The sequence below is a fragment of the Podarcis muralis genome, chromosome 14, assembly GCF_964188315.1.
Source record: "Podarcis muralis chromosome 14, rPodMur119.hap1.1, whole genome shotgun sequence".
In the NCBI taxonomy this organism is placed as follows: domain Eukaryota; kingdom Metazoa; phylum Chordata; class Lepidosauria; order Squamata; family Lacertidae; genus Podarcis; species Podarcis muralis.
In genome coordinates, this window is record NC_135668.1 from 10,105,934 (window position 1) to 10,132,131 (window position 26,198).

General features: G+C 44.1%; 1 protein-coding gene across 9 annotated transcripts in view; it reads right to left on the reverse strand.

Annotated features, from left to right (window-relative positions):
* MYO9A (myosin IXA) overlaps positions 1-26,198 on the reverse strand; it is a 177,518-nt gene that overhangs the window by 19,865 nt on the left and 131,455 nt on the right. For 7 of the 9 annotated variants that reach the window (XM_077918913.1, XM_077918914.1, XM_077918916.1 and 4 more), the window contains 16 exons: positions 25,401-25,513; positions 21,878-22,038; positions 20,944-21,152; positions 18,621-18,737; positions 17,702-17,890; positions 16,049-16,096; positions 14,526-14,637; positions 13,895-13,956; positions 10,704-10,896; positions 9,684-9,812; positions 8,097-8,202; positions 7,429-7,560; positions 6,039-6,162; positions 4,797-4,850; positions 1,112-1,314; positions 635-777 (listed from right to left, as the gene is read on the reverse strand). In XM_077918913.1, coding sequence (XP_077775039.1) covers positions 635-777; positions 1,112-1,314; positions 4,797-4,850; positions 6,039-6,162; positions 7,429-7,560; positions 8,097-8,202; positions 9,684-9,812; positions 10,704-10,896; positions 13,895-13,956; positions 14,526-14,637; positions 16,049-16,096; positions 17,702-17,890; positions 18,621-18,737; positions 20,944-21,152; positions 21,878-22,038; positions 25,401-25,513 — 2,095 coding nt within the window. The remainder of the gene's footprint in view (positions 1-634; positions 778-1,111; positions 1,315-4,796; positions 4,851-6,038; positions 6,163-7,428; positions 7,561-8,096; positions 8,203-9,683; positions 9,813-10,703; positions 10,897-13,894; positions 13,957-14,525; positions 14,638-16,048; positions 16,097-17,701; positions 17,891-18,620; positions 18,738-20,943; positions 21,153-21,877; positions 22,039-25,400; positions 25,514-26,198) is intronic. The other 2 variants (XM_028705410.2, XM_077918918.1) reach the window with 2 other exon arrangements.

Consider the following 26,198-nt stretch of genomic DNA (forward strand, 5'->3'; position numbering starts at 1 on the left):
AAAAATTAACCAATAAACTGAAACTGACACGGGGACAAACAGAAGAAGACGCCTTTACCCCGGTATGGCTCCCCTTTATCACATACACAGCCCAACAAGACGACAATAATCCACCAACAGCATACAAATCAATATGGCTAACCTGATCCAAAACACCCACCCACCCCACTCACACACGAAAACAAAGATCACCACAGCCAATCACAAACAAACAACCACACCCTAGGCCAACCCCAACCTCTCTTACCACCAAAGGAACACAAGTGAACAAAACAAACAGCGCTGACACCAAACCCTACATACATTAAGCATAACAGAAACACCACCACCCGACCCCACCCCCCCATCTTCCCTCCCTCCACCCCCTTCCCCCCCCCCACTGTCTCAACAAATGAAACGGATTTGTAAAAATGTTACATGGAAAAAATATGAGAGACATTACACATACTTCTGTAAAACAAGAAAATCTTTAATAAAAAATTAAAAAACAACAAAAAACTGATTTATATTTCAAACTTTGCATATTGTAAAGCAGACACATCAGTTATAATGCATAAGCAAAGACAGACACCCAAAGATAGTTAATCCCATCTTGTGCATATGGACGAATTAACTATGAACAGTCTTTATTCACCTGCTCTGTCCAAAGTGTCTCCTTCATAACCAACGTTCAGGTTTTCAGAGCTGTGGGCAGTGCCAATGGAGGCCTCAGATTCCAGAGTTTCATCATCAGAGGCTCTTGGGTCTAGTACCAGCATCTCAACAGTTAAGTTTTCCCTGAGGAAACAAACAAAAAACAATTGGGACTAAAGGGAAGAAGTGAAACCAGCAGCGTGAGCAGGGAATCTGGAAGTACTGGAGTATTTAGGTCACTAGAAAACACAACATTATTAGGAGGAAACATTCTTGGGCAAACGAAACCAAACAATTTTAACTGAAGATACATTGTAAGATATTTACAGCTGGGATGGTTCTAGAAAGCATTTGGTTATCACAAACCTGCTCCCAATCTGAATGTGCAACCCAGCTCCTATGTGAGGCTTTCATTTCTTGAACCGTGGCAACCTTGACCACCCTTCCCTGCTCCTCAGTTCCACTCATCCAGACTTACTTTTCTTTCTGAAGGTTTTCAATCTGCTCCGTCAAAACTCTCTCTTCTTCCTGCATGGCAACTTTCTGCTGCTCAGAGACCTCCGCCTCCATGGCCTCTTCGCCACTCAGGACCTCTTCAGAAGCATCAGAGGCAGATGGCAACCGGAGAGGAGCTGGAGATGAAGGACTTGGGTAGGCCCCACGATGTAGCCGACCTTTTCCCTGCAGGCACAGTAACGCTAATGAGGAGCACGGCCTTTTAAGCCCACTCTGAAAATTACTGACACCCCTGATATATGTATGCAATATAATGAGGAAACAAACAATACCTGTTTGTGACTGGCAGAGAAAGACAAAACAGGAAGCAAATACACACTTAAGGACACACAAATTATTTCAGAGGTTCTTAAAAAAACAAAAAACATTTCAACTATAGATGATGAGCAGAATTTTGGCAGATATCAGAAGTCACTCCTTTATTCTACAGATGTAGTTTACAACAAAGGTGCCTCAGTCTGTTGGCCAAAGCATCTGTGCAAGAAGAGAATATCTGGATTTCTATATACTATATTACTATACTATATATAGTATACTGTAAAATCTTCCCACACAATATTGTAAGAAACCTTTGTATTTTTCTAGGTGGAAAGTCTGGGAACAAGATATAAATCCACCTATAGTTGATTATCCTCCATTTTGCACTGTGTAGTGAAATTCCATGACTAACAAGTGCATGAGGGTAGCTATTCCTGAAGACAGTGCCATGAAATATTCAAATTCTGATCAGGCAGTTCCAGACTGTCCTATGGAACTGGATCCTACAGGATCACACCCGTCTCTATTTATACAATTTCCTTTAGTGCTGTCTCTTTTCTTCTTCTTGAATAAGCTTGCTCTAGAGAAGCAATCCTGGACCTCTGAAAGGGTGGAGCCGACGTTCTTATAACAGGAAAGAATTCCCTTTTCCCTCTTAGACGGACACTGTGTGCTGTAGTCCCAGATAAATAGAAAATGTCCCAAGGTTGCGCCTCTGTGCTAGAAGAGCCAACGAAGCGCTGAAAGCAAATTTGATACAATTTGCTTTCTTAAGAGTCAAGGCTTTGAACTGCACACTTGCAAGATTGCATTTAAATCTAGAAGAATAACTGCAAAAGTGAGAATGGAGTGTGAAAGATCTTTTTCTATACACCATTGAGAATCTGCATAGAAACACAAAAACAACTTTTGAAGGATCAGATGAAATGGTCCCATCTACTTCAGCATCCTGCCAGCTGGTTTGGGAAAGGGCATGAAGGCAATTGCACAGTACACCCACGTGCAGGTACAGAAAATGTCCAGTAATTGTTTTTCTTAGGGAAAAGCAGCTTCAAGTGAAAGAGCTCTTGAGAAAAGTGGTGGGGAGAAGGCACTGAATCCCCCTCTCAGACTGCCAGATCTGTACTCCAATCTGTACAGCGGCTTTTCTGCCCAAAGAATTGTAGATGTGCACTCTCAGAAAGATGTGCTTGAAATCCCAAAGGAAAAGTTGTTTGGGAGCAGCGATTTGAGGCAGGGATGTGGCAGGTAGATGAAACACCACTCACTCTTCATCTCCACTGCTCCTCTGCTCAGAATTGCCACCCCCCCCCCGAGCTCTGCCTCCTCCAGAAAAGGCCTGTGTTAAATTTGTATGTGTGGGACAGGTTGTTCCACTCACAGTAATGTCCGAATGCTTATCTAAATTTAAATATATTTGATTCTCTAATGTGGTTATGCCCCACCGGTGTTGTTGTTGTTGAAAAAAATTAAACAGGACTATATTTAGTATATGGGATGTGGGTGGTGCTGTGGGTTAAACGACAGAGCCTAGGACTTGCCGATCAGAAGGTCGGCAGTTCAAATCCCCACAATGGGGTGAGCTCCCGTTGCTCGGTCCCTGCTCCTGCCAACCTAGCAGTCCGAAAGCACGTCAAAGTGCAAGTAGATAAATAGGTACTGCTCCAGTGGGAAGGTAAACGGCGTTTCGGTGCGCTGCTCTGGTTCTCCAGAAGAGGCTTAGTCATGCTGGCCACATGACCCGGAAGCTGTATGCCGGCTCCCTCGGCCAATAAAGTGAGATGAGTGCCGCAACCCCAGAGTCGGTCACGACTGGACCTAATGGTCAGGGGTCCCTGTACCTTTACCTATATTTAGTATATAACTTGAATCCAATTATTTGAGCTGTATCTCAGTGATAGAACATGTGCTTAGTTTGCCTACGGGGTATCAACTTCTATCCCAGGCGTTTCAGTTAAATGCATTCTGAGTAGCAGGTGTTGTGAAAGATCCCTGCCTAGGATCCTACAGAGCCACTGATGGTCAGAGCAAACAAACCAGTCAAGATGAACCAACACTGGCAGTACCTTACTTCTGAAAAAGTGAAACACTCTGGAGAGCAGCAGTGAGTTCCTGGAGACAATACTGATCTAGACAGATCTGACTCAGTGCAAGGCAACTTCCTATGTTCATTTATGTGCAAGGAAGATTCATAACTACCACTGGCATTTCTTCTAGCAAGAAGAGGGGGAAAGCAGACTCTCTGGCAGGGTAATGGACGCTTTCTTGTTTTCTGGTTCTTCTTGAGAATTCTAGCTAAGGTTGTGCTCGTGTTGGTGGTGGTTGTTGTTAGGTTTAATAAAAGTTGGATGGGGTAGCTTTTCAGAAGGATGGATTTGAATTTGCCCTCTTCCAAGCAATTGTTGCTTAGGATCTTAACATGAAAATAAGGACTGATCAAGCGGGCAAGACAAGGAAGAGAAAAATCACTTAGAAGAAAATAAAGGGTTAGTAGAGAAGGCAGAAAAGAAGAAAATAAAAATGTAAGGAAACCAGCTCAAGGGAATGGTAAGGTCACAAATCACAAACACAACTTTCCAAGTGAACTAGCTTTACTCTGATATACTTTTAGTTCAGGGACAGGCAATGTGGCGCCTTCCAGATGTTGCTGGACTAGTTTCTGTAATCCCTGACCAGTGGTCCTGCTGTCTAGGGCTGATGAGAGTTGGAGTCCAACAACACCTTGAGGGCCATATGTTCCCCATCCCTGCTTTAGTTGTTTGGAATTGCCTGGAAGTCCAGCCTCAATCTGTGACTGGAAAGCTGTTCCATCAGTAGCAGAGACAGGCTGGTGTTTTACACTCCTCTAGAGACCACTTGCAGATCAGATGCTGGAAGAAAGCACTCTATAAGACGCACCTAGTTTTTGGAGGAGGAAAACAAGAAAAAAAATATTCTGAATCTCAGAAGCCAGAACAGCAAAAGGGATCGCTGCGCAGTGAAAGCAGCAATCCCTCTTGCTGTTCTGGCTTCTGGGATAGCTGTGCAGCCTGCATTCGCTCCATAAGACGCACACACATTTCCCCTTACTTTTTAGGAGGGAAAAAGTGAGTCTTATAGATCAAAAAATACGGTACTTGGCTCACTGCAACCTCAGTCACTATTCAGAGTCCTTTCCTGCCACCCCTGTGGAAAACTGGCCTCATCTGTGCTTCCTGTTGGTACCTATTTTCTACCAGAAGAACCCAAGGACAGTTTAAGGGAGAACGAACGAACACACACACACACACACACACACACACACACACACACACAGTTATGAAGTGTGTTGGGGCATGGAGCATGCAGCAGCACTGAAATGAGTGGAGGGTTACAGCACAAGGTCAGTGCAATGCAATTCTGATACATACCGGGATCGAACTGCGGGTTATGCTCATAAATCTAACGGCAATTAGTACAGGTTTCTGGATTAGAGAGGATAGGAAAAGGAAAGGAGTAGGTTAGAGTGCACGTGCCATCACCCTTCTCAAAGAGGCGCTAGGCTTTCAAACGGAAGCCAGGTCTCAGCTGCAACTGTGAGAAAGCATAAGTAAACCACAAGCCACTGTGTGCTGCATAAAAGAGGTGGATTAGCGCTGATTGTGTGTTCTCAATACAGCATGCTGAGAGGACTCAGAGTGCCCATGCTTGCTTCCAGCAGTGTAACTGGGTCACCTGCCACATGACTAGCCAAGCCCTATTATATAAGCAGATAATGTGACACATTACAAAGCCTGCCATGTGTTCATCTCCAAACAGAGGAAAACACAGGCCATTTCAGCGCCGGAGACTGCCTTTCAACTCAGCAGCCCATCTAACAGTGCGCAAGCTTTTCATATTTCAGAAAGGCAGCGAGGCAAGAGGAAGCAACCTGCTAAAAGGAGCTCAGCATGTGCTGGACTGAAATATGCATGGCAGCTTCACCACAGGTTCTCCCACTGGCACGTGCATGTGGGAGGGAAGCAAATGGAAGCCTGTTCTGTGTCAGATGAGAGCACTGTAGGATTAAGGAGAACCAGATGCTAAGAAGTGTTGCTCACGGAGGAAGGCCAATTGCACACAAGCTAAAGTGGCCCAAATTCACCAAGGCAACCACGAGAAGTAAAAATATCAGACCCCCACCAAGGAACTAATGGGTTGGTCTTTGTGGGATAATGCCAGAGACACACTGCTCCCCACCTTCTCTGAGTTTTTGCTTTGTACACATCTGCAGCTCTGAAGACTCGATCCAGGATAAAGCCAAACTTTAGTTTATGTGCTAGACCTAACTGTGTGTTAAAAGGTTTTGAGGATGTGTAAGGTTTGGAAAGACATGAAGAAGAGGAGATTGGGGAAGTGGGAAGAGGAGAGAGAGAGAGGGAGAGAGGGGGGGGAGAGAGAGAAGAGACATGGATGTGTTCTCAGCTCCAAGATACTGTATTAAACAAATCTGCTGTTAAACAAGTGTGGCATTGAAACACACACACAATCTATCATCTCCAAATTCTCGCTTGAAGAGGAAAGTTACACTAACAAATGTGGGCTGACTGGGGAACAGGAAGACCACGGGTCTTGGTATAAATTTCTTCCTGTTATGATGGTCAGCCAGGAATTCATCCACTCCTTCTCCTTACCATAGACCTCCTGATCATCGAGAGCCGACTCTTGGCCTTGTTCTCTGCAAACTCGAGGCTACTGATGTCTTTAAGGCGAGCCCGATATTTGTCCATTTGCTCTACAACAATCAGCTCAATGCAGCTGAAAGAGAAAATGTGTTAAGATGGAAAACTGAGCTACATTTGACTTTAGGATGTATACAGGAGATAAATCTGAAAATTTTCTTGTTCTGAACATTATGACTGAGAAACTGGAACCAAGTATATTCTGATGACTGCCATTTCAGGGATCTCATTTCCACAGCAGTACTCCCTGCCTGCCACCAATATGACTGACAAGTCCAGTCTCACGATGGGTCATCTTTAGAGATTCCCCTGAAACATTCTCCACAATTTCACAGTGTATTGTATGCAGGTACTAAGGCTGCCCCCTCAAAAGCACCAACCCTGGAATTTCTGCAAGTGTGTGTGTGATTAGAAGCATTTCAGAAGAAGGGTGTTGATGCTTACTGCAATAGGGAGAGAAAAAACATCACTTCCCACCCATCCTTTCTCTCCATTGGAGGTAAGAATGCAATTTTTCATCATCATGTACAATTAAATACACATAGAAGTCTCTTTGAGACTGCTGGCTGAACACAATAAATTGGGGTGGAGATAGAAAGTGTAGAACTGCTCCCCCACTGCACATATTTAGTCTATTCTGGGGAAGGGTTTTCACAAGTTTCCACTAATAATTTATCAATAGCAAGATACCCACCAGACAGTGAGAATACATACAGAAATGGGGCCATAAAGATGGCCTGAAGCTGAGCGGGTGGGAAAGTGATGGGTCTCACTTTCTTTCACAGTTGATTTTGCCTCCCCCTTCTTTCTCTTGACCTCTGCTCCTTCTTCCTCTCAATCTGCACATCTGACTTCTGTATTGCTATCACTCAGTTGCCTTTTCAGACAACAACTGTGTTAATTGCTATTCACCTCTACATGCCCACATTTAGCCTTGGAGCTTTGTTCCCAGTCCCAGTATGGAGAGCGGCCTTCATCTGTTTCCTTGGTGTGAGGTATGATTATTACTAGGCATGCTCATCAGTCTAAGATTAGAGTGGGGTTGGTGTAATGGCTGATAAGTGTCTCACAAGGCTATTCATGACTCCTTAAAACTGTAAAAAGCAACTATCTCCCTATGTAGTTCTCTGGAGAAAGAGGCACTGGGGGGTTTCCCCTCCTATGTAAAAGTTTATTCTTTCCCATCCACTATTTATTCTTTCCCACCCTCTCAGCTTTCAGAGGGCACCTCCCTTCCCACACAAGCAAAGTAGCGCAACAGAAAAAAGCTGGCAGGCTCACAGAGGTGTGGCACATTACAGAGAAGGGTTCAGAAATTACAATGCAGCATGTATTTTTTTACCTGATGGTTTTAGAGACATCCTGAGCACTCCGAAGAGGGTCAGTAGTATCTGGACTGCGGAGAACGCAGGGAGCAAACACAATTGCCAGGGCATTAGCTGACATCCGATTCGTCTCCTCCTCTAGGGCAATTCTAAACAGCACCAAAATATGACACCATCATTTTTTGTCAGAAGGCAGAAAGTTGGACATTACAAAGTTTGGACACAGGTTAAAGAGATGGTATACAATGGTGCCAATTTCTATGGCCTGTTAGGCGCTGGCCACATTCAGCACTGCAATTGTGTTAGAATAAGAATAATATAATATTTTTCCACTAACATGATGACCACAGGGTAAAGACTCAAATTCTAACGTTTTGCTTGAGAACTGAAGGACAGCGACTAATTACCTAGAACAATCTGACTAGCTGCTGCTGCTGTGTGTGCTTGGATTGTAGTGCTCATTGGGAGATCATAATCAGTGTGATTTTAAGCAAGTCAACGACACACAGAACTTTATATCCAAGGTAGCTTTCTTGCCACACTGCATGGCTACAGTATACATGCACAAGTCTCTGAGCATGCAGTCTGCCACCACAAGGATGCTTACAGGAAGATAGGGGACAGAGATGTTACATGATGATATACATTGAGGGAAAGAGGAAAAAACCCTACTATCATTCATTACCTTACAAGATGGAAGATCAGACGCTCCAAGGTACTCAGATGAGTACCAGAAAGCTGGCTGATCACTGAATAGACCCCACGAATGGCCTCCTTTCTCTCATGCAAACCTGCAGAAAGCACATTTAAATCAATTCACTGGAACACACATCAGAATTCTTCAATAATACAAAGTCCTCTTCAAATTAAAATCTAAGATCCAGTTGCTAGACATCCCATTCTCACACCCACTGGCTTCACTCTGGCCCTCCAAATGTCAGCAAACGTGTCTCAGAAGCTGCCTAATGCTCAGGTTTTGGTGAGCCTCCTAGGAGAGGAAGTGCTCTTGCAATCCAAATGTGGCACAGGGATAGCATTGCTAATAAGGGTGGTAGTGGGACTTAAAAACCAGCACTTGACTTGTGTCTGCAGTGCAAAGAAAGAACCCAGCTAGCATATAGTGACCCATGCATAGACCACCTCCCTGTTTTGCTGGCCTATTTCTACTAGCCCAGGAGGGAGGAGGGAGGACTGAGTCTAGCTACAAAAGCTGTTGCTTGTGAAAGGGGTCAGGGCCCATCTTATCTTTGTGCCTGCAAAACCTGCTGCTCAGAATGTCTAGAGACTATTGGGGTGGGCAGTGGTTTTAACCAGTAGCACCCTGGGGCGCCTTAAATGGTGGTCAGGTGTACTGCAGGCAGCACCGGCCTCTGTCCCTCCTTTCTTCCCTCTTCCCTCGGATGCCCTCTTGTGTCTCTGCCTCCCAAAGGCTACAAGCTCCCTAGGCAAATGGTGCATCTAGGGCTGGCCAGGGGGTGCTGGTTGCCAAAAGCTGAGGTGTCCTCAGAATAAGCAAGCAGGTGGGTGAGGAATCCTGAGGAGAGGGGAGAGGAATCTGAGGGAGGCGTCCACAAGGGAGGGTGTCTGAAAAGGGGTGAGGAGTTGATGGCTTCGCAGGCATAATTGCGCTCCTGAAACTCAAGAGTGTTTCCCCATGGGGGTACCACAGAAATAATGTAGTTTGTCAGAGGAGCCACGGACTCAAAAAGGTTGAAAACCTCTGGGGTAAGGTATTGTTTAGGAGTTTGGGTCGTGGTTAGTATTCAACTCTGAATATGCTTAATTATTGGTATGTTTTTGTACCTTTCTTGTTAGTTATGGGGGGATTGCTTACTTTTATTGTATACTTACTGTGATGTTTTCATTTATTGCTTTTGACTGCTTTTTTGTAGTTATGTAACAACCACTCTGAGGATGGTTTAACTATGGAAAAGTGGCATACAGTGATAATGGTGACAGCACCTGTTGTTATTTCTGCTTATCTTCAGCTTGAAGCTCCAGAACAGCTAAAGGCAGCCCCATGTAAAATGTGTTGCTGTGGAATTACTACAACAACCTTACAGACTTTCTGCATGCAAATATCCTCCTGGACAAAAAAGCAAGCTGTAAAAATGATCATTTGGCAGAGAACACAATACTGTACAATCCTATTGTGGGAAATGAAACTTTTTAGTTCAGTATCTTAAAAAAAAGTTGAACTCTAAGTAGAACTTCATTCTTTTTTGTATGCAGGTTTTAAGCAGTCGTCATTTGCAAGTACACATTTTCTTACCCATAGCTCGCAGAAATTCTTCATAAAATTCAAATGTCATGAGAGGGTTAGGCAAATCCCGCAGCCACTGTTTGAACACACTGGCAATGACATGAATGTTGTAGTCATCAAGATTTACACTCTCAATATCTAGTTAAAAGAGAAGGGAGGCAAGCAGATTGGAAGAAAATTGTTAAGAAGAAAATTATATTTTGCCTCTTAGTGATCAAGCCAACAGCTCTATGCTAAGGTAACAGTTGAGGCAGACAAAAACACAGCACAGAGGATGCTTTCAAGGATTTGCTTGTGGGGATGGGTCAGAAACTACTGAGCTCTTTGTCACCCTTATATACGATACAAAAAGTCAACTTCAAATATCACAGCCAACTATGATTTTAGAGTCCAAACCAATGTTTGAGCTTCCAAGCTTGCAAACATGCAGAAACGCATTGTCAAGACCTGCTTATCTGTTTTCATCTTCCTTATGTTCAGCACACCCAATTCTATAATCCACAAGCCCTTGGTGACGACACAATGACCATAGCTATAGTTAATAATAATAATAATAATAATAATAATAATAATAATAATAATAATTTTTATTTATAGCCCGCCCTCCCCAGCCAAGGCCGGGCTCAGGGCGGCTAACAAGCAATAATAAAAATAAAAAAACAAAATTAAAATACAACATTAAAATATTAAAATGTAGCCTCATCACAGGAGGAGAAAGGAAAAGAAAAAAGAAAGAGGGGGAGGGAATCTTATTATATAAAAATTATATTAAAAAAATATCCATTCAAAGAGCGAACAAAAGCTGGCACAAACTATGGTTTACTTCAAAGCACGTTCCCAGTTCTGGTCTGCTGGCTCATAGTCAAAAATTATTTGTAAATTCAACTATTATGCCAAAGTCTAGTCAAGCTTCCTTTACCATAATTAGGAGTGATGTACAAATTGAGCCTATAGCTCTAAAACAGTGTGGATCTGTGTTGCATGTCATCAGGAGGAAGAGGATTCCTCTTTTCTAGAAGGCCTCCTCACCTGTGTCCAGTCCCTGCCGCAACTCTTTGATCTTATTGGTTGATCCGGATTTCCGGTAAATGCCCTCTGTGTACAGTGCGTGCATTTCTATATAGCTGGTGAGCTTCTCAAACACTAATGGCACTGTTCGCTCTTCACTGGTCAGACGGGAGAGTTCAACCCCAAATTGCCGCGAGGAAAGCTCAGGATCGTACTAGAGGAACAGAGATGAGGTTATCAGTGTCTTTTAAGAGGCAACAAATCAATACTATCCATAGTTCAGTGAACCTAGGATGCATTAGGATGGATCCTGGTAACAGGTTCAAGCATGAGAGAAGCACATAGCTTTAGAAACAGCAATTGCAAAATTTTCAAACCTATGAGAGACGGTATTGAAAGACAGTTGTGGAGTTTTAAAACCTTTATCTGATGAAATTCTTTTGTTGCTTTTACAGTTTGTATATAGATGGTTTTTATTGTTTTTAGAGTTTGTTGAATTGATATTATTTTTAGAATTTGATATTATTTTTAGAAATCGTGTTTGTCAGTTTTATTACTATTTCTGTATTCATTTATTAAATTTGTTTGTCACTTTTTCTTGCCAAGGCAATTCAAAGCGACTTACAACCAACCAACCCTGGAAAGAGACATTAAAACTGGGAGGGAACACATTAATGCAGAGGTTTTCAACCTTTTTGAGTCCACGGCTGCTCTGACAAACTACATTATTTCTGTGGTACCCCCATAGGGAAACACTCTGAGTCTCAGGAGAAAACCACTGCATTAAAGACATCCCACCCACTTCTCAAAGCCCACAGATAGTCAAAGGCCAAAGAGCTGATTATAAAGGATAGCTTTTTGCCTGGCACCTAGTTTTAGTCTGTTTTTATCTTGTGCACTACTTCATTGGCTTTATACTGTGAAAAAGTCTATAAATATGCATAGTATGAATGAGAAAAAGAGACCGAGGAAAGACCTTTTCCTAGATAGATGTTGTTCTTGTTATACTCCTGGGTTCACACCACTGTGTTAGCAGCAGCAGCAGCAGCAGCACAGTCCCAATTAACAGCAAAGAAAAACTGAAACCTAAAAGTGGAGTCCCCATCCAAGGCTCCTCCTGACTCTGCCCTTCTCTCTAGGCTTTCCTGCTTGGTTTGCTGAAGTGCAGGACTCCCATTCCACAAGCATCAGCTTTGCAGTTGAATGCATAACAGTAGGAATTCCCAGTGCAGAGATAAATAAACTATCAGTAGCCTGAGAAATTAACATGACTAGGCTGTGACACAGCCAAAGAGGCTACTGCTTTTTTCATATTGTACCATTTAAAGACTCCGCAGCCAACAGTTAAGACCACACTTCCACCTAGACAAGAGCTTCTGACTGAGGGGGGGAAGTGCAGGGCTTTAAAGCAAGCTTGGATCATAAGTGCAAAGAGTTCCCAACCCAAGGAATGAATGAGAAAGGGGACACAACACCAGGATCTTCCAGCATTTGGTTATATTTTTTCTCATTCAACATTACAATTAACACATAAAAAAGGAGTGATTTTCACTGGATAAGGCTCTCCATGCAGGAATGCACCTGAAGAAAATGGGTCAAACAGTGGGTTGAGGTATTACTGCGTGGTCTAACTTTTGCTGTGACAGCCCTGTAAGCACTCTTTATTATGGCATAAGAATGATCAGTCACTGCAAACTATCACTAAAAAAACACAAGGCTGCCGCTGAAACAGAGGAAAATAGGCCATCATTCTTATGCCATAATAAAGAGTGCTTTATTATGAAGTGACCAGGAGATAAGAGAATATCTGAGATCCGCTAATATTTTCTAAATTCGGCATAACAATACATTCCTGAATTGAAGCATCATCCTGATATAAGAATACTGCTTTAGACTGAAATTGCCAGGAAGTATTAATCAAAAGGTTTCCAAATAACAAGGTAGGCCCCAAGGCCACAGAAGTCATGAGATTTGGCTGAATTCTTCAATAAACTTTTTCATTCACATTTCATGTTACATTTTCTGTAACCATTGAAAAACTAGAAACATTCTTAAAATGGAAAACCCTGACTCAAAGCAGATAAAACCTCAGTGATACCAGAACAGTATAACAAAATCATCTCAAGCCAATTGTTCCGGCATTACTATTATCATTTCCAAGCTTGCTTTTTCTACATTCAAACATTTAATACACGAGATCCAGGCAGCAAACCACTTAGTCTCTAGTATGGGAAAAACCTCACATAATCAAGATTTTACTTGGATGGAATACCCTCATTTCTTGTTTGCTAAATTTTTGATAGCAGGCCCAGCAAATTTAGGCCCAAGCAAATTTAGGCCCAGCAAAACAGCTAGATTAGGATGGCTGTACTATTTATTAGAAATAAAATCCTATTTATTTTTGAGTAATTTGTACCCTAACTGTGTGTGACCTATCATCTACAGTTTATCAGAAATTGTGCAAAACTGGTTTATTCACAACACAGCACATGCACAACCCGGGGGATGGCGGGGTTGGATCTGGCAGACCAGGGACAACGTAAACCGAAACTGCTTTAAAGAAATACTTCCAAATGTATTTCCAGGCTTCACAGTGAAAAGAAAAAGACTGCTAGTTACATGCAGAAAGAGTTAGCCACCCTGGTCCACAAAAACATATACCCTGAGAGTATCTCAAAGGATATCTCAAATATCACAGTTTTGCCCATGCTACGTCCTAATACATTACCCAAAGTCACATCAGCCACTGACTGAATGAACTAAACACAGAAAAATGAAAAGGAACAGTTTAGAGGCAGGCCAGCAACTAAATTAATTTTCCTTATTTTCATATTCATTACTCATTTATCTGGAAACTAGGAGTATAAAATTAGTGGGTGCTGTGGAATCAAATGGTCAATACTAAGGCACTTAAGTTACAGTAAGGGCCTTAGAAAATCAACATTGCTATGGCAGTTGCAACACAGGTCCTACATTATCCATGAACTGTGAGATTTCTAGGAAGATATGAACAGCTTTCTCCATGTGGTAAGCAGGGCTGACAAAGAACCTATGCTGCAGAGTTGAAGACAAGAGCCTAGCAGAAGACTCACTTTGCCATAGCAATCTGGATTTTCCATATTTCAAATTGAGGTCCTTCACTATCCGATAATGCAAGTTATATCAGGGAATATTGAAAAACCACTGCAAGCTGAAGATGAAAGAAACCTTACCTTTTTGGGGCACTTGGTTGTGGTCCTCAGGCAGCACTTTCTGTGGCAAGCATGCTTGCATACTGAAATCAGGAACACAACAATTAATACACTCGAATGCTGCTGTATCGTGGCTGATGCTGACAGGAACACATTTAAAAAAGGGAATTGGTTGAGCACCCCATCACACCTGCTGATTCCCTCCAGGATTAGAACTATGGGGCAAATACAGGATTTAAAACCTGGAAGGCCTTCAGAACATGCAACTTTCTGGGGTTCACTATTGGAAACTGACTGTAGAGCGGACCTGTACCCATCCTGAACTACTTTGTGTCACGGAAGGGGTAAGCAGAGGACAGTGGCAGGGTGGATTTTAGGAATTGGGCGCATAATTCTAATGTCGGGAAATAGGATGGTATAAATATGGCTTGTTTGTACACTACAACTTGCTGCTGCTTTTTCTGACTGATTTCAAAGAGGGAAAACAGTGAAAACTTTCACGTGCAAATAGTCACTATTATATTCCATATGCTTTTTGGATCCAAGATAAATGTCTACTAAGGGAGGGGGGACCTTTAAAAAAAAAGGAAGGAAAGAGTGCAGATGGGAAGAGTGCATAGTAGATCAGTAAGAGTAAATGTTTCATGCTTACATTTACAAACAGAGGCCTTGTCCATGATCCATATCAGGGAGGAACAGAATTCACAGTAAGTGGGAATGCTGTACTGAGTGGCCTTAAAAATGTGACCATTATGTTCTTCTACCTACAAGAAAAATTCAGTTTGACATTCATTGACAGCTGAAAACAGTTTTGAGTGTTTACCCTTCTGCTAAAAAGCTAAACTAAGCTATACCAAAGCATTTCAGACAGCTGCTATTTCACTGTTTGGGTGGAATGCTAAAAGCACATTCTTGGCCCTGCTGGCTCCCTGATATCCCAGAATGCATGTGATATGCCAAATAATTTAACATATAAAAATGTCCTACTTGATCAGACTCATAATCCATTCAACGCTGTGGCTGTCCCAGAAAGTTACAACCATTAGAAAGTTATCAGCAGAGTACTGGCAGAGAATCCTAGTCCCTGATGCTCATAATTAAGGCTTATGAGATTTTGATCTTCTCCCACTGTCATATCTTACTTCACGAGGGACTGTGCAACTGGGGAGCCCCAATTTTCTTGTCATTAGTAATGATGCTGAGCAAGATCTGGGTTGTGTTCAACAGCAGGACAGCAGTCTAATGATTCAAATTATAAAGTGAACTAATTGCAGTCTGTAGTTCATTCTAAAAATAGCTGTTAGGGCAAGCAGATCTATAAATTCAACCACAGCCAAGTTAATGCGAAGAGTGTCACTCGGATAAGCACCAAAAGCAGAGTGAAATAAACTGAACTATGAATCCCATTGTCCATAAAGGCAAGCCCCAATGTTCTACATATTTCAGTTAAGATTACCAATATGTGTCCATACACACAGTTAGTACATTATCCCACAGAAGCCTTTGCCAACCTGGTACCCTCCAGATGTTATGGACTACAACTCCCAACACTTGGCACTGGAGGGCACCAAGTTGATGAAAGCTGTCTTATAGCCACTATAAAATTAACCAAAAAACATGCTTTCTGAAGATCTGTTCCTGATCTATAACTCTGGGTTGCTTCACTAGGTGGCACAAATGTTACAGAGCTGATTGCTTAATTTCTGAAATATATAAAAGTACTTTATTCCTTTATGACTACAAGAATGCAACTTTTTTGTTCAGGACCCATGGCCTGTTAAGTGATTCCTAGCTTCAGCTATGGCTCATACAAAATTATCAGCCATTCTATGACTGTTATATCAAAGCAGAATGATGTGCTTGCATTCCGACACTAAAAGCCAATAGGATTCAAGAGGCACACAAGCAACATCTAATGAACTTGTGGACCAGTAGTTGTAGTGTTTGAGTTCATTATGAGGGAATAGACCAGGGGTGAGGAACCTGGTGCCCTTCACACATATAACCCCCATCAGCCCCAGTCAGCAATGCCAATGGTCAAGGGTGATGTAAGTTGTAGTCTAGCAACATCTGGAGAGTCACAGGTTCCCTACTCCTGGAACAGACCTTCCTAAATACTTGTTGCAAAATAATGCATTTAAACTAAACAATGAAAGAAGAAAGTTTTCAACTTACAACATCTGCTTCCTTCTTCCTTCTCTTTTTTCTTTCTGTTTTGGTTACCTGAAACAGAAGGAGCTAAATCAGAAATTAACAGGTTCAGAATCTGTTCTCCCAGTCACCCCTACGGTTCATTCTGCCTCCTCATGTAACTTTCAATCCTTCACAAGCACTTTTCAAGGGACCAATTAATGTCAGGTGGACATTTGGTAACTCATATAATGCTTCTCCCCTGCCCAGTACATCCCTCTGTCATTGCACTTCAAGTCTGCAGCACTCTAGCATGCTTCCATGCTTCCAGCTCTGTCCAATAGACTTGGTTCTATTTTAGAATGGCAGCCATTTAAAAGATGTGAGCTCATAGGTGTACAATTATGAGTCTGTACAGTGGTGCCTCGCAAGACGAAAATAATCCATTCCGCGAGTCTCTTTGTCTAGCGGTTTTTTTGTCTTGCAAAGCAACCCTATCAGAGGCTTAGCGGATTAGCGCTATTAGCGGTTTAGCGGCTATTAAAGGCTTAGCGGCTAAAAGGCTATTAGCGGCTTAGCGGCTTAGAAAAAGGGGGGGAAAGCGAAAAAATCGCAAGACTTGCAAGACGTTTTCGTCTTGCGAAGCAAGCCCATAGGGAAAATCGTCTTGCGAAGCAACTCAAAAACGGAAAACCCTTTCGTCTAGCGGGTTTTTCGTCTTGTGAGGCATTCGTCTTGCGGGGCACCACTGTATTCAACTAAGCAGGGCCAGCCCAATACATTTTGGCACCTGAGGCAGACCCCCAAATGATGTCCCCCTCCCTGCCAGGGAAGAAGGGGTGAGGGAAGGTCTACATTGGGATCTGTTGCCCCGGTAAATACTGCCACCTGAGGCAGTCACCTCACCTTGCCTCATTGGTGGGCCGGCCCTGAATAAGTATCTGCTGCCCCTGTGGATCCTGCCACCTGAGACGGTTGCCGCACCTTGCCTCATGGGTGGGCTGGGCCTGCAACTAAGTCCTATTCAAAGTAGACCCACTGAAATGAATGGACCTAAGTTAGTTGTGTTCATTAATTTCAATGGGCCTATTCTGTGTAGGACTAATGAAGGATACAGTCAATAGCTTGCAAAAATTATCTTCATCCATGTGCTTTTCTAGAGATGAGCAGTCCCCAGGCACAAAGGTTTTACCATGTAAAAGAGATGTCCATCTCCAGTAAAGCATTATGCTCTGCAACAGTGGAGTGTGGTTTGTGTGGGTAAAGCTGCAGTCTTCTGGGGGTAGTGTTGCTGCTCACTGGGGTGGGGTGAGGTAGCACTGAGGTTGAGGGAGGTCTGGATTGGCAGGTGCTGCTCCCCAGGTATGCACACAACGACTTGTCTCCTCCCAGAGCTGCCACTTCACCTTCTCACCTCACACTGACACTTCATGATCTTAATTTTGTGTTGAGTACTGCAAGCTAACCTTTTCGAATTGCATTTGTTATTTAACATACTAATTAGGGAGACTATGAGATATATTACAAACTGCAAGGAAAGTGGTTAGTGCCAGGACCTCAGCAACGAATGCCCTTTCTACAAAACAAAGCTTTAAGAGGTAGTAAGGTCACAAGAGGGAGGTTCTTAAAGTACAGAAAAAGAATGTGATCCTTATTCCAGTGTGATGTAAGAGTAATAATTTGGTAGGACCAGTTTACCTTTAAGGCAGTGCAATTCGAAGGCATATACTCTGTCATGTATTCGTCCAAAAAGACCTTGAATGTATTGACCCACACCCGGACAGGCGATTCACGCCAGTCTCTTTGTTCAAGCCTCATTGTTTTTTCCAGAATTTGTTCAAAGAGGGCATGTAGGTCTTTGTACCGGATGCAGTTTCCATCACCCATCTATAAGGAACAAAGAAGTGAAAGTGGATTTTGTTCGATCTGCAACATTTCAAGTTTATTTATTTTTATATTGCAATACAAAGCAAGTATCAGTTTAAATCAAAGCTCAACAACAGTAGAGCAACAGTGCAAACACAAAATATAAGTAATAAACTTAAATAGCTTTGTTTGTTCTTAATATTGTTATCAGATAGATAAACAGAACATTGCAGCCACTTTGCTCCTCCCTCTAGTCCTGCTGCTGCCACATTACATTGCTGTGAACTAAGCCATGATTTGGCTAAGTGTTATGTCCAAAACTGGATTCATGGGTTTTCTTGCTCTAGACCAGGGGTTGTCAACCTGGTCCCTACCGCCCACTAGTGGGTGTTTCAGGATTCTAGGTAGGCAGTAGGTGAGTAGGGGGTTCTATGGCACAAGCTGAATCCTCCTTCCATTGAGCACTGGTGGGCGGTAAGGAAATTTTACCATCAAGAAAGATGCATTAGTGGGTGGTAGGTATAAAAAGGTTGACTACTCCTGCTCTAGACAAACCATGAGCTGTAGTCAACCTAGAGAAGCTGTCAGATGTTAATTCACTTCCCCCTTTAAAGAGAGCTAATGTGTCACCCTGGTATGCAATAATAATGAGAAATTTCAAGGATTCTGCAAAGTTTTGAAATTTGGTAGCAACCAAGAGCCTACAAGCTAAAAGTTCTTCACTTCATAACATAGTAACCCTGCAACTTACTGCCAAAGCCGATGAGTAGAAACTGAGGATATTTTGTCGGAATTCTTTCAAGGCTTTTTTAAAGACAACATCCACCAGAGTATCCTTTTGGCAGTCCTCACTATCGAGATCATTCATCTGTGAAACAACAGAATAAAGTTAAACCATATGATTAAATTTTGCTAATGAGCAAAAAAACCTGAGAGGCGGAGGGAATAATAAGGTTAATTCCATCATGCTCTGGTATGAGCTACCGTATTTACATGAATTGAATGTGCTATCAAATCTAATGTGCACCTGAATTTTCAAAACTTTTAAACAAAAAAATTATTTGCTGGCGAATGTAAATGCGCCATCAAATCTAATGCGCACCCTAATTTTCGCGACGTAATTTGGCCAAAAAAGTGTGCATTACATTCGAGTAAATATGGTAATTACAACTTGGGACACAGCTGAAATGGAGCTAAACTTGTTCTCACTAGGGGCAAGGAGTAGACTTAGCCCCATGCCAAACATGGACCATGCCAAACATGGACTTTGATTCTTAACTTTCTTGCATATACAGTGGTGCCCCGCAAGACGAATGCCTTGCAAGACGAAAAACTCGCTAGATGAAAGGGTTTTCCGTTTTTTGAGTCGTTCCGCAAGACGAATTTCCCTATGGGCTTGCTTTGCAAGACGAAATGTCTTGCGAGTTCTTGCGAGTTTGTTTCCTTTTTCTTAAAGCTGCTAAGCCGCTAATAGCCGGTAAGCCGCTAATAGCCGTGCTTCGCAAGACAAAAAAACCGCAAGACGAAGAGACTCGCGGAACGGATTAATTTCGTCTTGCGAGGCACCACTGTACAGTGGTACCTCGGGTTACATACGCTTCAGGTTACATATGCTTCAGGTTACAGACTCCGCTAACCCAGAAATATTACCTTGGGTTAAGAACTTTGCTTCAGGATAAGAACAGAAATCGTGCAGCGGCAGCGCAGCAGCAGGAGGCCCCATTAGCTAAAGTGGTGCTTCAGATTAAGAACAGTTTCAGATTAAGAACAGACCTCCAGAATGAATTAAGTTCTTAACCCGAGGTACCACTGTAAAGTGAATGCCTGCACACCTCTGAAGATTAAGAAATGCAACTTGGAAATGCTATTATGGGTTGAGAAGAGGTACTTGCCCGCCAGCCCCACAACACTGATGGTCCCTGCCCCACTGACAAGAGGTCCTGCCACAATGCACAAGAAGTGTGTTTCTGTACCATGAGGAAACAGAGGCACAGTGCACCTGCATCCTCACTGCAATATCAGAGTTCAAAAGGGAACAAAATGCCGTCGCGCCGGGGTTTAAATCGTCCCAGCCACACCCCCGAGCCTCCTGATTGGGTGCTCTGTGCTGTGACATGGCCAGGACACTTCACCGTGACGCGGGACGTTGTCCCGCCCATGCTGAGGTAGGAGGAAGTGTGCCCGGGAGGCCAGAGTGCAACATGCCCCCGCTGTGAGGCGGAAGCAACCTGTCACAGAATAGTAAGATACCCACAATTAAAAGACCATCTTATAAGCAATTCTACTTATTTATAACTTAAGAGCTCTGCTTGATCCAGCTATCAGATCAATCCAGTCTAGCTTCTTGTTCCCCACAGATGCTTCCATGAAAAGCACAAAACAGGGCTACAGGCAATAAGTGCATTCCACGCAGCTTTTGTGGACTAATTGGAATTCAGTTGCCTTCATAATACAGTGGTACCTCAGGTTACATACGCTTCAGGTGACATACGCTTCAGGTTACACACTCCGCTAACCCAGAAATAGTGCTTCAGGTTAAGAACTTTGCTTCAGGATGAGAACAGAAATCGTGCTCCGGCGGTGCAGAGGCAGCAGGAGGCCCCATTAGCGAAAGTGGTGCTTCAGGTTAAGAACAGTTTCAGGTTAAGAGCAGGCCTCCGGAACAAATTAAGTACTTAACCCGAGGTACAGTGGTGCCCCGCAAGACGAATGCCTCGCAAGACGAAAAACTCGCTAGACGAAAGAGTTTTCCGTTTTTTGAGTCGTTCCGCAAGGCGAATTTCCCTATGGGCTTGCTTCGCAAGACGAAACATCTTGCGAGTTTGTTTCCTTTTTCTTAAAGCTGCTAAGCCGTTAATAGCCGCTAAGCCGCTAATAGCCGTGCTGCGCAAGACGAAAAAACCGCAAGACGAAGAGACTCGCGGAACGGATTAATTTCGTCTTGCGAGGCACCACTGTACCACTGTATAGCTATAATGGCTAATGGCCGTGCCAAAACTACCCTTTGTAATTTTTCTCGATAAAAGATATGAGATGCAGGACTCTTGGGCTGTCCATTTTTAAAGTTCAGTTACCTTTTTCAAGAGGAACTCATCCATGCTTTTCAAGTCACTGACGCTGGTTATGATCTGAAGGGCGTCATTCTGCCACTGTGCAGGTTCCATTGTCACATTGCTGATTTTCAGGCTGCGCTTTCGCTTCACCTTGGGAGACGGCTCTTTGTTCTCCTTACATTCCCTTCGATAGATGCCAGACAACTCAGGACTCCTTGGGGGAGTCAGTTCTAAAAAGGGCAAAGTAATGCATGTCGCATCAAGCAGCAGGGTGTTCCAGCTCAGACATCTATAGCAAGCATCAAGGCTCCAGTTCAAAGGTTCTTTATTCCTCTGGAACCTTGACGTGTGCGCAAGGAATTGCTGTATGCCCAAAGGATTCCCAACCCACTGCACTGTCAGGATTATTCTAGGAAATCTAAGGCAAATTATGGGCAAATACTGGATGCAGCTGCCAAGAGGTAACTTTGTACAGTGTGCTTGCAACCATTGGGAAAGTTCCTCCTTACTACTTGGCAAGACAAGAGAGACAACTAGCTTACAGAGTGGTACATTATGATTTGGCAAAGGGTTGTCTGCAGCCACCCTGTATCAAGCACCTATGTCAGAATCCCTCCCCCTGGAAACAGTATGGAACAGGGGTCAGCAACCTCTTTCAGCCGTGGGCCAGTCCACCGTCCCTCAGACCATGTGGTGGGCCAGACTATATTTTGGAGGGGGGAAATGAACGAATTCCTATGCCCCACAAATAACCCAGAGATTCCTATGCCCCACAAATAACCCAGAGATTGTCACCCTGTATCAAGCACTTATATCAGAATTTGCCCCCCCCGTAAACAGTATAGATCAAAACTGGTATGAAATCCCTCACTGCTTATTTTTTCCTCTGTGTCTCATATGTAACCTCTCACTACCTGAAATCTGCATAAAAATGCAATAGTGTCATTTCTCTTACCTTCTTCATGTTGTAGACCTGAAATAATCTCCCTTCCTGGTGCATCTTGATCAGAATGCAACTCTAACAGCTCTGACTGGGTAGAAAGCTTCTCCCTGTGTGTTTTCTTCTCCACTTGTCTCCCTTTCCCCCAAAATCTCATCTTGGCTCTTTGAGGCCTGCTAAAAGGCAAATGAAAAGAGAAATTGCTTCAAGTCAGGCTGCCAGTTTTATCCCGTACGTTCTTGTTGGAATGTAAATATCCCCTCCTAAACATTTTCTAATTGTCACTTGGAAAATAGGAGGAAAGTAATGCGAGTATGAATATTCAATCCAATTAATTCAATTCTACATTGTATCACACTCAGCTTCATACAAAGGCTTCATCAGTTCAGCTTTTAAATATGGGATTTGTTTGACAGCACCCCCATGTTAAACAAACAAACAAAGAAACCTATCAGAAATACATTTTTAAAATGTGGTTAACTGCATTATTCTCATCTCAATTACATGCTTCGGAACTGGCTCTAAGTTAAGTCATTAGTTCTCAGGAAGATTTGTCAAGCAACCAAGTCAACTAATGCTACAGTGCTTAAATAGCACATTATAGAATGCTGCCTGCTACTAGAGATTTATATAGAATTTAGTCATATGTATCCTCCAACAAGGTCAGGTTGTTTTAATTGCCAGTCTGGAATTAAAAACAGCTTTTGTAGTACAGCTAAGGTGCTCAAAGTGCAATGCAGGTCTCTCTACAGAGAAAGAGAGGATCGCTTCCTGCCCCACACATCATATTTTGTGCATCTTTCGGTGGGACCAAAAGATGGTCTTGCCTTTCCCATCAAATTCCAGCCAATCACTATCAAGCATTATAACCAGAGTTGGCAATACACCTTCTTCCCATTCTTCCAAAGGTGCTGGAGGCTATAAGAATAGATTTGGCAGTCAATTAACTTTTGCTTTAGCTGAGAGCAGCTTCAGACATTGCAAGTGAGAGTGTTAATGACTTGCAATCTTTCCCTTCTTTCTTTACTTGTGTGGAATGTCTGAAATAATCACTCATACAGTTTCTCCTCAGAGGCTTCCTATGAGTTTTAAGAAACTTTGCAAGGCAGTGTTAGTTTACACTGTTCATTTTTCTATGTTGCTGTATCATTGCTGCACTTAATCTCCTGTATCACCAGAGACTCTAAAGCACGGGTGTCAAACACAAGGCCCGCGGGCCGGATCCGGCCCGCGAAACCTCGTCATGTGGCCCGTGGCATCAAGGACGAGGAAGCGAGCTTCTCGTCCTTTTTACTGGTCCCGACCCAAATTTTAGGGTCCGCACTCCGGCGGAGGATCTCTGCCTTTCTAAAAAGTGACCCACGCGAACAGCCTTCCCTGCCTGCTTGCAGACAGGGCTCCAACCGATGCACCCCGTTGGCGCTGCCTACCGGCCGGTCCCGCAACTTTCGCTTGCCTCGCGGGCCGGGCAAAGAGGCTTTCTGCTCGCTCGGTCCAGGCCGGGGCTCGCTGCGGAGGAGGCGGTCCCGCGAAGCCGAGCTCGGAGCCGGCTGGCTCCGCCCCTCGGAGCCTCCCAGGCGCGGCTGCTCGAGGGGGCGGGTCGCACATGCGGCAACTTTTGGAGCCTGAGAGAGCCGCGGAGGCTGGCAGAGAGGGCAGGGAGCGAGAGCCGCGCTTGGGATGCCGCTCACTCACTCGCTCAGGCCGCAAGAAGAGGCCACTGCGGCGCTGCAGCTGGCAAGGAGATGGCTGGGGGCGCGGGCAGCGGGGCCAGGGGCTGGCTGGGGGTCACCCTGGTGGGTAGGTAGCGGGGCCGGCAGGCGGGTAAGGGAACGGCGGAGGCGAGTGGAGAGCGGGGACCCGGCACAGGTCCTGCCGCAGGCAGCGCACCCCGGCTAGGCTGGGAGAGGCAAAGCTGCTGCCGGTTCAGCTGTGCAGAGTGGGGTGGAGGGATCCGGGCGGGCAGTGTGCCACACCACAAAGCAGGGGCGCCTCCAGGGACGCGGACTTATAAAAAATATTGGGGGGGCCCGGGAAAGCTCATGAATAATAAATAAGCTCATGAATATGCAAATAAAGTGGCGCCGCCTCCTCGTGAGCGAATAGGGGAGAGCGTGCTGCGCCTATTAATCAGCTCCAAAGGAAATTGGGTGGAGCTTTTGCTCGGGAGGGAGGGCAGGAGGCATGCAGCCCGCCCCTCCCTGTGCATTTTGGGCTGGGGGATGGCGCTCTGCTGGAGGGGCGCCGGAGATTATTGGGGGGGCAGAGCCCCCCCAAACGAATTTTTGAGGGGGCTCGGGCCCCCTCAAGCCCCATGGAGTCGGCGCCTATGGGCGCCTCCCACCCCGAAGAGGACCGCACCGGCATCTGGGCGGCTGGAGCAAAGTGGGAGCCTGCCAGCAACTTGGCTGCGGGAGCCTGGCTACGAAACACCGCCCCCTCCCCACGCCAACACATCGGCTTTCTCCGGGCCGGAGGACTTGGCGGATAGCTCCCTCCCCGGGAGCAACTGCAGCAGCTCGGGGCCCCAGCAGGACATCCTGGCCACCCACGCCCGCAGTGCCGCTGGGGCTCCCTTGCAAGGAAGAAACTACTGCTGTCCAAGCTGCAGCTCCGTATCCTCCAACTCCTGAGTGCGGCAGCAGGGTGGGGGGAGGCAACATTTGCTTCTGCTCTGCTCTGTTGAGACAGGCTCCTGTCTCCTCCCTGTTGGAGCTCCAGTCTGCCTGGAAGCCCATCTCGTCATCTTTTTAAAAAATCATTATTATTTCTTCTTCTATTCTTATTTAAAATCGTACTGGAATAGGTATATTAAATAGTGTATAGGTTCAAGACAACACACACCAGTGCCTAAGGAAAAATAACTTTGATAAAGTCCTACAGATACAACCGGCCCTTTGAGGGTGACCAAACTGCTGATGCGGCCCCTGATGAATTTGAGTTTGACACCCCTGCTCTAAAGTCTCTGCCATGCCATGAACACACTTTCCTTTGATCATAACTGCTTCCTTAACCCTAAACAAACAGACCAGCTCCCTGTGAAAAGTCTCCTTTACAAAATAACTCCTCATATACAGAAAACACATTAGTTGTGAAAACAAGGTGGTACAAAAATTATTGAAGACAATGCTTCTGGTCATTCAGATTCACCTTAAATTACAGCAGATTGATTTTAATGAACAATTTCTCCTGGGTTAACTGTTTGAACTAAATCCTGTAACGTCCTACACGCCACAGGATCTCTTGTGCTGAGCATTCCAATGACAGCTCTATTCCATGCAGATGCATTTCTCATCATCTCATGAGAGCTAACTCCGCAAATGGAATCATACAGTCAAATATGTTATCTGCACCAATTCCTCCCTCCAAAATGTATAATCTTTTATGCAAACGAGAAAGCAAAATATATGGCTGAACAGAATGGCTTTTTGAAATTTGTCCACACATACAGGAAATAAAATACAGATATGAAGGAAAAAGAAAATTAGATGCAATTAACTCAGGATCTCCCCCTTTCTTTTGGCTAGACATTTTATACCTTCCATCTGCAGCTGCAGTCTTCTGTGCAGCTGCCAGTTTTCCAATCTCTCCTTGGGACATGGTTTTGTGAAGCGTTGTTTGGCCTTCATTTGAAGAGAAGCGCTGTAGCAGCTGCAACAATTAGAAGCACGATAAATACTTCAGAACCCACAAGGTCGCTGGATATTGTAAGGATACACAATCATCTCACAACGGTGTAGATATTTAAGCTGCTGCAGAGAATACAACTCACTATGAAAAATATACTTGGAGGAAAAATGGTTTGCCTTGACTTCTGCTTGGTTGCCGAAGAACCAGCTATATAAGGAAAACATCTACAGGTCCCTTGTTACAGAGGAAAGGAATATGCAGTACATCAGTCGCCTGCCACTATTGGCTCAGAAAGTCAATAGCAGAGAAAACAGCAAGGGGCTCCATGTTTATTTTCTGTCTGATGTATTTTCGGAAGCTGCCAGATGGTGCCTGTGGACTCCAGTTATACTTCCGAAAATGCTTCACACACTCTTTATAATATGTGATTATGGATTATGGTAGAGAGGTTTGCTATAGCAACTTTTCCAGGCACAGCAAGGTTGGGGGGGGGGCGCTGTCTAGCAGTTTACTGGAAATTCAGATATGAGAAATGAACACAAAGCAGTTTATTGGAAATGATTTTTTTCCCTGACGAGACTTAGCGTAGGGCTAGATAAGGGAAAGGAAGGGAGAAGAGAAGGAGTCCTCACTACAGTCAAAATCAGTGAGCTGTGAATTTTCAGTTTCAACAGTAACATTGAAGCAATAGTAACATTGCTAAAGA